Source organism: Bolinopsis microptera, unplaced genomic scaffold, assembly GCF_026151205.1.
Source record: "Bolinopsis microptera isolate Bmic1 unplaced genomic scaffold, MBARI_Bmic_1.0 sca79, whole genome shotgun sequence".
In the NCBI taxonomy this organism is placed as follows: domain Eukaryota; kingdom Metazoa; phylum Ctenophora; class Tentaculata; order Lobata; family Bolinopsidae; genus Bolinopsis; species Bolinopsis microptera.
In genome coordinates this window covers 1-12,778 of record NW_026971851.1, presented here as the reverse complement: position 1 = coordinate 12,778, position 12,778 = coordinate 1, and the positions used below count along the sequence as shown (strand labels likewise).

Here is a 12,778-nt window from a genome sequence, read left to right as displayed (position 1 = left end):
CCTCCTTCTCCTTCTTATCAGTCGTTCTCCTCCTCGTCCTCGCTCTAGTCCTCAGTCATCAGTCCTCCTCGTCCTTCTCCTCTTCAGTCATCCCCCAGTTCTCCTCCCCTCCACAGTCCTCCTCATGGTCGTCCTCCTCGTCCTCGTCTTCCTTCTCAGTCCTCCTCGTCCTCCTCCTTCTCCTCGTCCTCGTCCTCCTCCCCTTCCTCTTCAGTCTTCGTCAGTCCTCCTCCTCTTCCTTTTCCTCCTCCTCCTCAGTTCTCCTCCTCCTCTTCAGGGGATCATGTTTGCGAAAAAATGGAAGGCTAAAGGTAAACACTTTATCACGGCTCCAACGTTCCAGGACCTTATAACTGGCCTTGAAGGGATGGTTCATTATCTAGTCCAATGTGCAACTAAGTACAAGGACTGTGATATTGCTCCATGGCATTTTGTTTCCGACTCTTGCGAACAATTGTTTGCTTTCCTTCGCACTGGCTTCCGCAAAGGACGCCAGACGAACCTATCGAGTGCTTTGGTTGTGCACGGGGCAGCAAGGAAAAATCGGTGCCTTGAGCTTGATGCGAAAGGCAGCCATCTTGTTGCGCATGACGTTGCACACACTCGGGGGAAGACACTGATTCCCAATCCCAACCAAACACGGGTGTACAATGGCAGAGACACCAGCCTCAAGAAACTTAGGAAAGCACTCAGGAAAGGCATCGACATGGGGAAGGATATGATTCGTGCTCACACAAAGCTACTGAACCCGACTGTTACACTCTAGTTGATGATGATGACAGGGAAGAGGTTGAGCTTGAGGCTCCCAATGATGATGATGATGAATGGAGATTTATAACCAGTCAACTGGAGTTCTCACAACCGGCGGCCACGGCCGTTGGTACCATGTTGATACTGCTGCTGAGACGTTCATGAACGACAGTCGGTCATCGATGGCAGGTCATACACGCCAAAGGAGAATCAAAGGCTACAGTATCGCCAGGGTGTCACTTTCTTGGCCATGTGAATCGTTTGGAATAGACTGTAAACGTGTATCAGTTGGTGACAAGGGCTGGTTCGACAAGAAAAAATTCAAGCAAGCTGTCAAGTTCCGCGGGCAGGCTCCGGCTCTGTTCATGTCAACATCGCATATATTCAGCAAGGCTGACAGGTCGTCTGTCTGCTGTGTACCCACTAACTCCTTTTGTTCTACCCATCAGAACTATCATGTTTGGGTGAAGTCTGATGTAGATGGTAAGATTTTCCTATCAAAAGAAGTTTTGAAGATCACTAAGAGAATTTGAAGTTTTTCTCTATTTTTAATCCTAAGGAAATTAAGCTGTTGCCATTATATATAGTCTATATATTATAATATATAATGGGTTCAGCCGAAGCTGATTAAATTTCGTTTTAGGAAGTAGGGACCCAACTTACCAGATTTTAAAAGTATGCGTAATGCGTATTTGGCAATAATATTCTGTGATGTAGCATTCAAAGACCTTTATAAATCACAATTAATACATCATAATATTATCTGAATTGTGATAATATCCCAGTGATTTTGACACACACGCTTACGTGAGATTGACAAGCAGCTAAACTCCAATTATTAATTAGTAGGTAATCGTAGTATTGTATTTTCATTTGTTCACCAGTTTTGCTGCGTCTTATTTACCTTCTCTGATGTCATACAGTGTAATATACAAAGATACAACGGAGAATACCAATGGATTTATAGATCCATTTCTCTGGGATATTTCGTTATTTCAAGAGTAAAAAAATTTTGGTAAAAAATACGAATTAATACGAATTAATACGAACGCACCCCTAAAATTTGAAATTCGTATTCGTATTTTTTGTAGTTGGACCCCCCCCTTGAATTTTCATAAAGTCAGTATGCGTTGTAGTGCATTGATCGTGTTACCGAAACTAAAACCCTTCTTCTTACCAACAGCTTAAATACTTTCAAAGCTTTTGTGTTTGATAATAATATGCCACATTAATGACCAAAACATAGTTATCCAGAGCATCATTATTGCTATTCTGTTGTTTTATCTAGAGAAAAAATGCAGCTGATTTCCTCGATAGTGTTGAAAAAATTGTTGAACGCCGGCAAAAAGACTGACTCAAGTATCTACTGGAACTGCAGAGAATGCGTAAAATTTTTAGATTTCATTAAATCTAATCTAATTACTCATTCTAAAATGTCTCATTCTTCATATTTTACCTACTCACAATTATTAATCTCAGACACGTGAAATAATTTCTCTGCACTTTACTTTGACTTAGTGATGTGTACGAATAAGACTATTGAGTAATGAGTATCTGCTGTGATCATACAAAGGAACTAGCACTTTAGCACTACCGAGACACAAATATTGCTGTACAATATACAATGTATATATTGAAATCTGTTTTAACGGGATGTACAATTTATATGTATTTATATATAAATGTTTTTGCCATGAAACGGACCAAACTGATCCTAACTCATATTCCACTCATCATAGCATATCGCTTCAGCATGTACAAAGGGCATAACCTCAATCAGTTTAATGTAGTGAAATGACTGGTGTGAATAAAGTAGTGTACTAATACAAGTTGGAGAGGATGTATTTATATATTAACAGTAGAACCGCGTGGAAAGGAAAAAACCGCCAAATATCTGAGTTTGAGTTAAGTAGGGGTTTTTAAAATGATAATTTTGAATCACAACCGTCAATTAACTCTAGCAGCAGCTTTACTACCTCCTATTTCAGTACTCTAGGAGCAGCTTTACCACCTCCTATTTCAGGACGACAAATGTTGGGTGAGACAAACCCTCTGAACTCCAAACCTGGTAGCATCCGAGGAGACTACTGTATCGATATGGGTAAGAACATCTGTCACGGCAGCGACTCCGTGGAGAACGCTGAGAAGGAGATTGCAATGTGGTTCGGGGAAGGTGAGGTACAGAGCTACGTCCAGTCTAACTCCGTCCACATCTACGAATAAAGATCACGTGTTGTGTCACGTGGTGCGCGCAGGTCACGTGCAGTGCTGCACTCAGTCGAACCAGTGCCGCATAGCTCGAAGATTTTTAGCCTTTAGGATCTTTTAAATGTGAAAGTATGTTATTTATTCGTGGGTTAGCTTGCAAACTTAGCATATTTGTGTTTTATTGCTTAAAAGCGAAAGTTCGAATAACTCGTACACCCGATTTATAACAGTATATCCTTCCCCCAAATTTTAAGGTTTTTCGGAACAGTTCTCTAACCAAAAACAAAGGTTAAATAAATAACTCAAAAATTTGAAAAATGTGACTTACGCACACAGTTCTCTTACTGAAAACAAAGGTAAAATAAATAACTCAAAAATTTGAAAAATCCCAAAATGTGACTTACGCACATAGTTAAAGAAAACAGCAGTTCTAGTCAATAAGTGTCGAATGTTAGTTTCCAATATTTTCAACACTACTATTTGTTCAACATTCATGCTGCTAGAAGAAATAATTAGCATTCGACATATTCTATGCGGCCCATAAACAACCACCCAATCATTCAACTTGGTTGTACCACATTGACTGTCGGCAAATTCGATGGTAAACTAAGTTAAGTTTGAGGGGTTTGCTGATGATTGGTAAAAGAAAAATACAAATTTAATAATCGCCATTCAAAAATCAGTCTTTACATCCCTTTTTTAACAAAGAAGCCAATTTTCTTAGTAAATTTCAACCAATTATCCCCTTTTAGATCAATATTACGTAGATTAGAAAAAAAATGTACATTGTAATGGACCTGTAACACCTTTTAAGAGCCTGTAACACCTGTAACTACAACAATAGGATGATAGATGTTTAACCATGTGACGGTATGGTTACTACTACTCACACTCCTACCCCCCTCAACACCCTCTGATCTCTCGCCCTACTCCTCCTCCTCTCACGGTTCACCCAGATCTCTCAGATTTGTGAAGCAGTGCCATGACAACAAGACTCTTACTGAGACGTTTGAGGTTTGCTTTAGAGTTTTATTAGTTTAGTTTTAGAGTTTTATTAGTTAAGATTTTTATTAGTTTAGTTTTAGAGTTTTATAAGTTAAGTTTAGAATTTAATGTAAGAGTGTCACTGTGTGGATTGTTGTGAGTTAAGTTTATATTAGGCATTTCTGAATGAACGAGTAGTTGCTCCAATTACTCAATTAGAAAAAAGGAAAATTAGTAGTAACTTTTGTAGTATATATAGAGCTAATTTCATTTGTTGAAACCGTATTGCTACTCTGAGCCTACATTAATTCAAGAACCATGTTTCTGTGAATTTAAAAGTAAAAACTAATAATTTGGTGAACAAAATAAAACAATCTTTAATGTTATTTTGAATGCATAAAGAAATGAAATAATACAGTTATCAACAGTTACCAAAGTGTATGATGCAATCGAAAGCACGGGGAACATAATATAGAATAGGTCCAATCACGTAGGATACGACCATTGGGAGATCTTTCGTCTGAAAACCAAATTTCCCTCCGGGTAGCTTAGCGCTAAGTTTGGCAGCCATATCACCCCATTCCACCGATGTGATTCCACTTCCACCGTCACATTCTGCCTCATCCTCACAGGAATTACAGTCGCAGTACCCATCACACCAGTCCGTTTCGTAGAGTGTTCTGGAACCGTCCTTACAGGGTATCCTGTCATCAGCCGCATCCTCACCACCCTCATCTTGAGTCACTCCGAGTCTTATCATCGCCACCAACATCAACAAAAGCAGGACCTTCATCTTCAGATGTGTTCTTTGAAAGTAGTTAAATCACAGGAAAACTTACAAATATGGGATTGTCTGGGTCATGGGAGGACGTAGTTATATAGTGAATTTGGACGCATGACTGGAGCAAGCGGGGCTATTGTCCAGTTAGTGTTCATCAATAACAGCATTGTTTGAGTTCTGGGCGGGGCACATGTGGTGCTTTTTTGTGGGTACCTCTGTCTTTGTTCAACCTCCTGATCATATTTCGGTGCGAGTCACCCGGAGCATTATTTGCACGTGTTGGTAGTTCTACTCTTCCAAACAAATCTCACAGTGCTCTCAATGAAAACGTGCTTCTCATTCTACTCCTCTCTGGTAGTTCAGCTGGTTCTTTATATTAGGTCAGGTTTTAATCTTCCACGACTCGAACATTCAGTCTTTGTGGCAATACACGTGCATTAATTATTGGTTGGAGTAAGCTGGTTCAGTTGTAAAAGTGGTATTAGGTGGAAATTTGGATGGTTTGAACAACAAATAATATTGTCCTGCATTCTTTTCCTGGATGTGGTCAGGTGTTTTCAGTAGAACAGGGAGAAAAGTGGTGGAAGAGCAGCTGTTTGCTGGGGGGGGGGGGGGGGGTTCACCCTGATTTTTTGTGAAGCTTGGTTTCGAGATAGCAGTTGACCAACAAACTAGGACCAGTGACCGAACTTTTGAGGGGGTCCCGGACCCCAACCGCCAAACGGTGCCCGCGGGGCAGCCACGCCCATATTTGTTCCAAATTAGGCCCAATTTAGCCAAATACCCTGAACATACCCAAAATCCAGATTTTAGGTGCTCTACTTGTAGCTAGTGGTCCCCTGAACTCGTATATGAATTTTCATCAAGATTGGACAAAAAATGACTGAGTTATGAGCCAAAAACCACATGACCATATTTGGGCATACGCACCAAATTTGATCGATTTTGGCCCATAAATTAGTCAAATATCAATATTTTTGAATGAAACCAACTTTATATGGAAGGTAAGCCTATACTACATATTTTTACATGAAATTTTCCAAATTCTGAATTTTGCATTGCAAATTTTGGAATTTGGCCGCCAAATTTTTTTAAAGGCCTAACTCAAAATTCCAATACAAAACTTAAGATCGAAATGCGATTCTACGTTGATTCTGAAAATTTCATGTAAAAATATTGAAACCCTATTGAGTTCTATTGTTTTGAGCGAAGTCAGTTTTGCAAATATCGCGAACTGAGATATGGGCGATTTTCTTCATTTTTTGCGATTATTTGACCACATAATCCACAGTTTGGTAGATACTGAGCTGATAATCATAGATAATGTGTAGTATAGGCTTAGCTTCCATATAAAGTTAGTTTCATTCAAAAATATTGATTTTTGACCAATTTATGGGCCAAAATAGATCAAATTTGGTGCGTATGCCCAAATATGGTCATATGGTTTTTGGCTCATAACTCAGTCATTTTTTGTCCAATCTTGATGAAAATTCATATACGAGTTCAGGGGACCACTAGCTACAAGTAGAGCACCTAAAATCTGGATTTTGGGCATGTTCAGGGTATTTGGCTAAATTGGGCCTAATTTGCACCAAATATGGGCATGGCTGCAACGCGGTCACCGTTTGGCAGTTGGGGTCCGGGACCCCTTCAAAAGTTCGGTCACTGGTCCTAGTTTGTTGGTCAACTGGCTATCTCGAAACCAAGTTTCACAAAAAAATCAGGGTGAACCCCCCCTTAATCTACATAATTGATGAAATAATTTCGGTTTTTTGGAGTAGAGCTAGAATGAATTGGGTTGGCCGTGATTTATAGCGTATTGATGATATAATGTGCAAATAAAGCCCTTCCCACATCCCCACGGAATCTTTTTTATCGTTAATATTGCTACAATCTTGTTATCCCCTTATCCAAACTTCAGCCTTACAACACCTTTTATTAGTTTAGTACGAGGTTAGGGTTGTATTTTGTGGATTTTTATAATATTGTTAAGTTAAGTCGTGGTATTTGGGATATTATACCGGACCACGATGTATGGGGAATTACTACCCCATGGCTAGATTAAAATATTAAAATATTAAAAAGTATATACAACTAGAAATCCGCTAGTCGAAAGCTTTGTTCAAGAAAATTTTAAAATTCAGTTTTGTTTTAATTTCTCTTCATCATCTTAGCTCTGTACCGTAAAAAGTATGGATTTTATGTATGAATAAAAATTCTAAGAATGTTATCCTTTTTCTACAGCCCTGCTAAAAATGGCGAGGTTTCAACTCCATTTGCGAGCTGAAATTGGTGACATTGAAGGGGTCAGGTTTTGGTCCGTTGCCGGGGGGATTTCGTAAAGTTTAAAATATAACATAGATATAGACCATTTTATTTGTTGACACCGTTTTGTTGACCCTGCATAGAATATTTCAAGAACTAGATACATGTTTATGTGAATCTAAACATTTTAATGGAACTTGAGTAGGAACAAAATAAAACGATTCTTGATTTTATTTTAAATGCATGAAAAATAAAATGATACAGTTAACAGTATTGGTGCAAGATGCAGACCCAAGCACGTTGCACAAAATAGGCGATCTCCCAGGGAAGATGGTGCGTCATTACTGCCACTTTTCCTCCAGGTAGCTTAGCGTTAAGTTTGGCGGCCATCTCACCCCATTCCACCGATGTGATTCCACTTCCACCGTCACATTCTGCCTCATCCTCACAGGAATTACAGTCACAGTACCCATCACACCAGTCCCTTTCGGAGACTGTTGTGGAACCGTCCTTACAGGGTATCCTGTCACCAGCCGCATCCCCCTCCTCCTCACCCTCACCACCTTCTTGAGTCACTCCGAGTCTCATCATCGCAACCAACATCAACAACAGCAGGACCTTCATCTTCGGATGTGTTCTTTAAAAGTAGTTAAATCACAGGAAAACTCAGAAATATGGGATTGTCTGGGTCATGGGAAGACTATATATAGTGAAAATTGAACGCATGACTGGAGCGAGCGGGGCTATTGCCCAGTTAGCGTTCATCAATAACAGCATTGTTTAAGTTCTGAGCGTATTACATTACTATTATATTATATTATTGAGCGTATATAATGGTGCTTTTTTGTGGGTACCTCTGTCTTTGTTCAATCCCTTTCTCTGTGCGAGTCACCCGGAGCATTCTGTACACGTTTTTTTATTTATAATCCTTCCAGCAAATCTTACGGTGGAAACGTACTATTTTATTATACTCCTATGTTCACTGTTTAGAACGGCTAGTCTGCTGGTTCTTTGTTTTTATTATTCCACGACTCGAACCTCGGTCTTTGTTCTTCGTCAGCTTTTCTGACCAGGTTGCAAACACGTGCATTAATTCTTGGTTGAAGGGAGCTAGTTCAGATCTTAACGTGGTAATTTGTACGGTCTGAAAATAAAGAATATTCTCCTGGCACTCTTTACCTGAATGTTGTCAGGTGTTGTAAGGTAGGATGGTATTGTTATAGAGCTTTGTTTGGGGTTTAAGCTTCCCATTCTTCTTGTTAACAACAGTTAGTCGAGGTGACCATGTAAAAATAATTGACAAAATATGAGCTGGTTTTTTGGAGTAGAGCTAGAAACACGCACTGGGGTGGCCGTGATTCTAAAGGTTTTGATATGTGCTAATATCCCACTCTCCCACGAAATTCTTTCTAACAAGGATATCTTGAATACTGATACAATCTCGTTCTCCTCCTGTCCAAACCTCACCCAACTTAACACCCCAGGTAGCAGAACAGAGCACTCAAGGTGCTCCCTTAAAAGTCAAGACATTCGAGGATGACATTCCCAACTCCTACCCTCACCGGTTCGCTTACGGTCACGTGGCTGTTGTTTCCAATCCACGTGACACACTCTCTTTCTACGAACCTGATATTATTGGTGAGACTTATAAACTGGGCCTTTTTGTAGCTTAGGGTGCATAAATTAACACTCTGTGAATAAAATTGCAGTATTTTCTTAAACGTCCTTATAATACTATACTTCCAGCAATTTACTAATTACTACTAATTTACTAATTGCTAATTTGCTAATAGATGCTCCTGCATAACTACATTACCCCGTACTTCTCCAGGATCCTGTACCTCGAACCCCACCACCCAAAATTTCCTAACAGAGTCAGCTAAACAATACAACTGTATATACGCTAGTAACGGGGGATTCTTTAACACGACCACTGGTAACTGCCTGGGGAACATGTACAGTGATGGTCGTCTCGTCATCAATGGTATGTTACTGAGAGTTACTAATAGTTACTAATGGTTACCGAGAGTTTATTTAAACAAAGTCCCCCTTCGCGTTTATACCTGAGATTTTTGATAATCACTTGTTTTTATCAACTTAAAGTTTTGATATTTTGCAGTCGGAAGGATTTAATCACGTAAACTAGAGATTATAGATTATGTAGATTATGTAAGGGGGGTTCGAATGGTGAAAAATGGTGACATTTTACAATTTGGAAACTCGATCACCATAAAAAATCTGGGAGGGGCTCTACTGCTCTTATGGGGGGGGGGGGGGGGGGGCTCATGTTTTTTTGTCCGTTTTTGTCCGTTTGGCAGCTATATTTTCAAAACGGACAAAAAATAAAGCGGACAAAAACGGACAAAAACGGACAAAAAATAACAAAAATTGAAATAACATTTAGATGCTTCCTCCTCCTCCTCCTCTTCCTCCTCCTCCTCCTCCCCCTCCTCCTCCTCCTCCTCCTCCTCCTCCTCCTCCTCCTCCTCCTCCTCTTCCACCTTCTCCTCAGCCATCCTCCTCAGCCATCCTCCTCAGTCCTCCTCAGTCCTCCTCAGTCCTCCTCAGTCCTCTTCCTCTGCAGTCCTCATCATCCTCCTCAGTCCTCCTCCTGGGTCCTCCTCCTCCTCTTCCTCCTCAGTCCTCAGTCCTTCTCCTCAGTCCTCCTCCTCATCCTTTTCGTCAGTACTCCTCCTCCTCAGTCCTCCTCCAGTCCCCCTCCTCCTCCTATTCAGTCCTCCTCCTCCTTAGTTCTCCTCCTTCTCATTCCTTCTTCTGAGTCCTCCTCATTCCTCCTTCTGAGTCCTCCTCCTCCTCTTTCTCCTGAGTCCTCCTCCTGGGTCCTCTTTCTCCTCCTCCTTCTCAGTCCTCCTCCTCCTCCCTCTCAGTCATCCTCCTCAGTCATCCTCCTCAGCCATCCTCCTCAGCCATCCTCTTCAGCGATCCTCCTCAGTACTCCTCAGTCCTCCTCCTTCTCAGTCCTCCTCAGTCATCCTTCTCCTCCTCCTCCTCCAGGGGGGATCCTGTTTTTTATCCGTTTTTTCCGTTCGGAACCCTATATTATCAAAACGGACAAAAAATAGAGCGGACAAAAACGGACAAAAATAACAAAAATGGAAATAATATTTAGATCTTTAGATGCTTCCTCCTCCTCCTCAGTCTTCCTCAGTCATCCTCCTCCTCCTCCTGAGTCCTCCTCCTGGGTCCTCCTCCTGGGACCTCCTCCTCTTGGGTCCACCTCCTCTTCATCCTCCTCCTCTTCCTCCTCAGTCCTCAGTTCTCCTCCTCAGCTCAGTCCTCCTTCTCAGTCCTCCTCCTCATCCTTTTCCTCAGTCCTCCTCCTCAGTCCTGCCCAGTCCCCCTCCTCCTCCTATTCACTCCTCCTCCTCCTCCTCCTCCTCCTCCTCCTCCTCCTCCTCTTCTTCCTGGTTCCTCCTCTTGGGTCCTCCTTCTCCTCCTCAGTCCTCCTCTTCCTCCTCTTCCTGGGTCCTCCTGATCCTCTTCAGTCTTCTTCCTCCTTCTACTCCTCAGTCCTCCTCCTGCTCAATCCTCCTCTTCCTCCTAAGTCCTCCCCTCCTCAGTCCTCCTAAGTACTCCCCTTCTCAGTCCTCCTCCTCATCAGTCCTCTTCACCAGTCCTCCTCCTCAGTCCTCCTTATCCTCATCCTTTATCTCCTTTCTCCTCCTTATCCTCCTCATACACCTCCTTCTCCTCATCAGTCCTCCTCCTCACTCCTCAGTCCTTCTCCTCCTCCTCCTCCTCCTCGTCCTTAGTCCTCTTTATCAGTCCTCATCAGTCCTCATCGGTCCTCCTCCTCCCCAGTCCTCCTCATGGGGCCTTTTCCTGGGTCCTCCTCCTCTTGGGTCCTCCTCCTCTTGAGTCCTTCTTCTCCTCCTCCTATTCATTCCTCCTCCTCAGTTCTCCTTCTCAGTCTCACTCCTCCTCAGCCCCCCTCCTCTCCCTCCTCAGTCCCCCTCCTCAGTCCCCCCTCCTCCTTTTCCTCTCTTTCATCTCTCAATAATTTGTTCAATTTACAGGGTGGGCCAAAAGTCAGTACCCATACGTTGGCCTCAATAGCTCCGCCGTGTTTTATATTTGAGAGCTGTTGCTTTGCAGATGGTATACTGTACTTACTGGTTCAAGGATTCCGTCGTCAAAATTTGAAAATTCGAATATTTTAGACCACGCCCATTCAATATTAAAACACCTATATTGTTTTCTCTGAACATGCTGAACGCCTAATTTTTTCAGGGGCGGTAGATTATCAAATGTTGCATATGATCTAAAAACATGAGGCAAAACGGATTAGAAATGACGAAGTTATCAAGCATTTTCTGTATCTCGTTAACAATATTGACTGGGTGATTATGTGACACCGTGACACGACACCTTAATTGGGCAATTCCCATAATGTTTAACGGGGTAGTTAACGGGGGCACCTTATCACGTGATTAGGTAAACCAATCACCTGATCACACGTAATGAATAAACTCGTTATGCTTCATATCTCGGTCATCTGAGAAGCTACAGTTCTAATTCTTTCAGGACAAACGTAATTCGAATGGCCAAACACAATTCAATAACATTTAGCTTGATCCGACTATCCAAACTATCAAATAAATGTGAAAATGAACCTCCATTTGAAAAAAATGAACGCGAATATTTTTCGAGTTGACAAATTCCTTGAACCAGCGGTGGTACTAAGTCATACCAGAAAGAAGTATTTAAATTGGGCACTCAGTGACTGAGCTATAAAGGCCAACGTATGGGTACTGACTTTTGGCCCACCCTGTATAATTATTGTTGGTGTTATTGTTAACATAATTTATTGTTATACCGTATACTAAAATGTTTTTAAGCGCATTTGAGTCTGACTCAAAATGTGCTCAAGAATCTTTGTGTTTAACAAAGTTTTACTCTCCAGTAATAAAACTTTTCATCCCTTTTTATGTTATTAAAAAATGTGTAGACTATTCTTTGTGCCTAATTGAAGATTAAAAGTTTGAGAAAGGACCATGGTCATTAACCGGGCTACCCATTTCTGCAGATAGCCTGTTACAAATTGTGGAGAAAATTTAAATCAAAAGTTACAATTTTTGTCCGTTTTTGTCCGTTTTTGTCCGTTTGGCAGCTATATTTTCAAAACGGACAAAAATTAACGGACAAAAACGGACAAAAACGGACAAAAAATAACATGATCCCCCCCCCTCTTATCTCGAAGCACTCTACTGTTTTTGTGTTTTACTATTCTGTTAATTCTATGGCTGGAATGTTGGTATAATTTCCACTTGAGTAGCTCAATCCTTTACTTCTTAGGCTTCGATTTCTGAGTTCTGACACTGCAATTATTAATAGTTTTATACCTACTCACGGCACATATTTTTATCATGGCTAAAGTTACAACATATTTGAAGATATAATGAAGTTACATTTACATCTGATAGAGATAACACTTTGTGGAAACGATTAATCATGTTGTTAAAAACACTCAGTCCATTTAAAATTACAATATTGTCACACACTGGTTACGGTAAATGATCACGTATCAAGTCAATAAAGTCAAACGAGAATTCACCATAAACATGAAACAACCTATTCACTATTGGAACCCCCTAGTATATGTACAGTGTGCATGCTCCACATAAATAAAATATCCCCACAGGTAAAGGACTAATGAACCCCAACCTTGGTATTCTACGTAACGGTACCATAGTTGTAGGGTACCTGACACAAGATCACATTCTCAACCTGGAGTGGGTTAACTTGGTACAGGGTATCATTTGGCTGGTC

General features: G+C 41.1%; 2 protein-coding genes across 2 annotated transcripts; both read left to right on the top strand.

The window, feature by feature from the left end:
* Positions 1 to 283: 283 nt before the first annotated feature.
* On the top strand, positions 284 to 2,973 carry LOC134825776 (nucleoside diphosphate kinase-like). Its single transcript, XM_063837982.1, has 4 exons — positions 284 to 311; positions 767 to 880; positions 1,039 to 1,233; positions 2,774 to 2,973. The coding sequence occupies exons 1-4, from the start codon at positions 284 to 286 to the stop codon at positions 2,971 to 2,973; spliced, it is 537 nt and encodes a 178-aa protein (XP_063694052.1).
* An 833-nt stretch (positions 2,974 to 3,806) lies between these two features.
* On the top strand, positions 3,807 to 12,761 carry LOC134825775 (N-acetylglucosamine-1-phosphodiester alpha-N-acetylglucosaminidase-like; the record flags this gene model as incomplete). Its single annotated transcript, XM_063837981.1, has 4 exons — positions 3,807 to 3,972; positions 8,473 to 8,626; positions 8,820 to 8,972; positions 12,651 to 12,761. Coding segments are annotated over exons 1-4 (580 nt in total), but the record flags the coding sequence as incomplete, so codon positions are not given.
* Between the last annotated feature and the right edge of the window lie 17 nt (positions 12,762 to 12,778).

Excerpts from the sequence above, each read along its gene's own strand:
- LOC134825776 (XM_063837982.1), top strand. The coding sequence starts at position 284 with ATGTTTGCGAAAAAATGGAAGGCTAAAG. Across the intron at positions 312-766 it reads GAAAAAATGGAAGGCTAAAG|TTGATGATGATGACAGGGAA; the intron begins GTAAACACTTTA and ends GTTACACTCTAG. Across the intron at positions 881-1,038 it reads ACCGGCGGCCACGGCCGTTG|TTGGTGACAAGGGCTGGTTC; the intron begins GTACCATGTTGA and ends AACGTGTATCAG.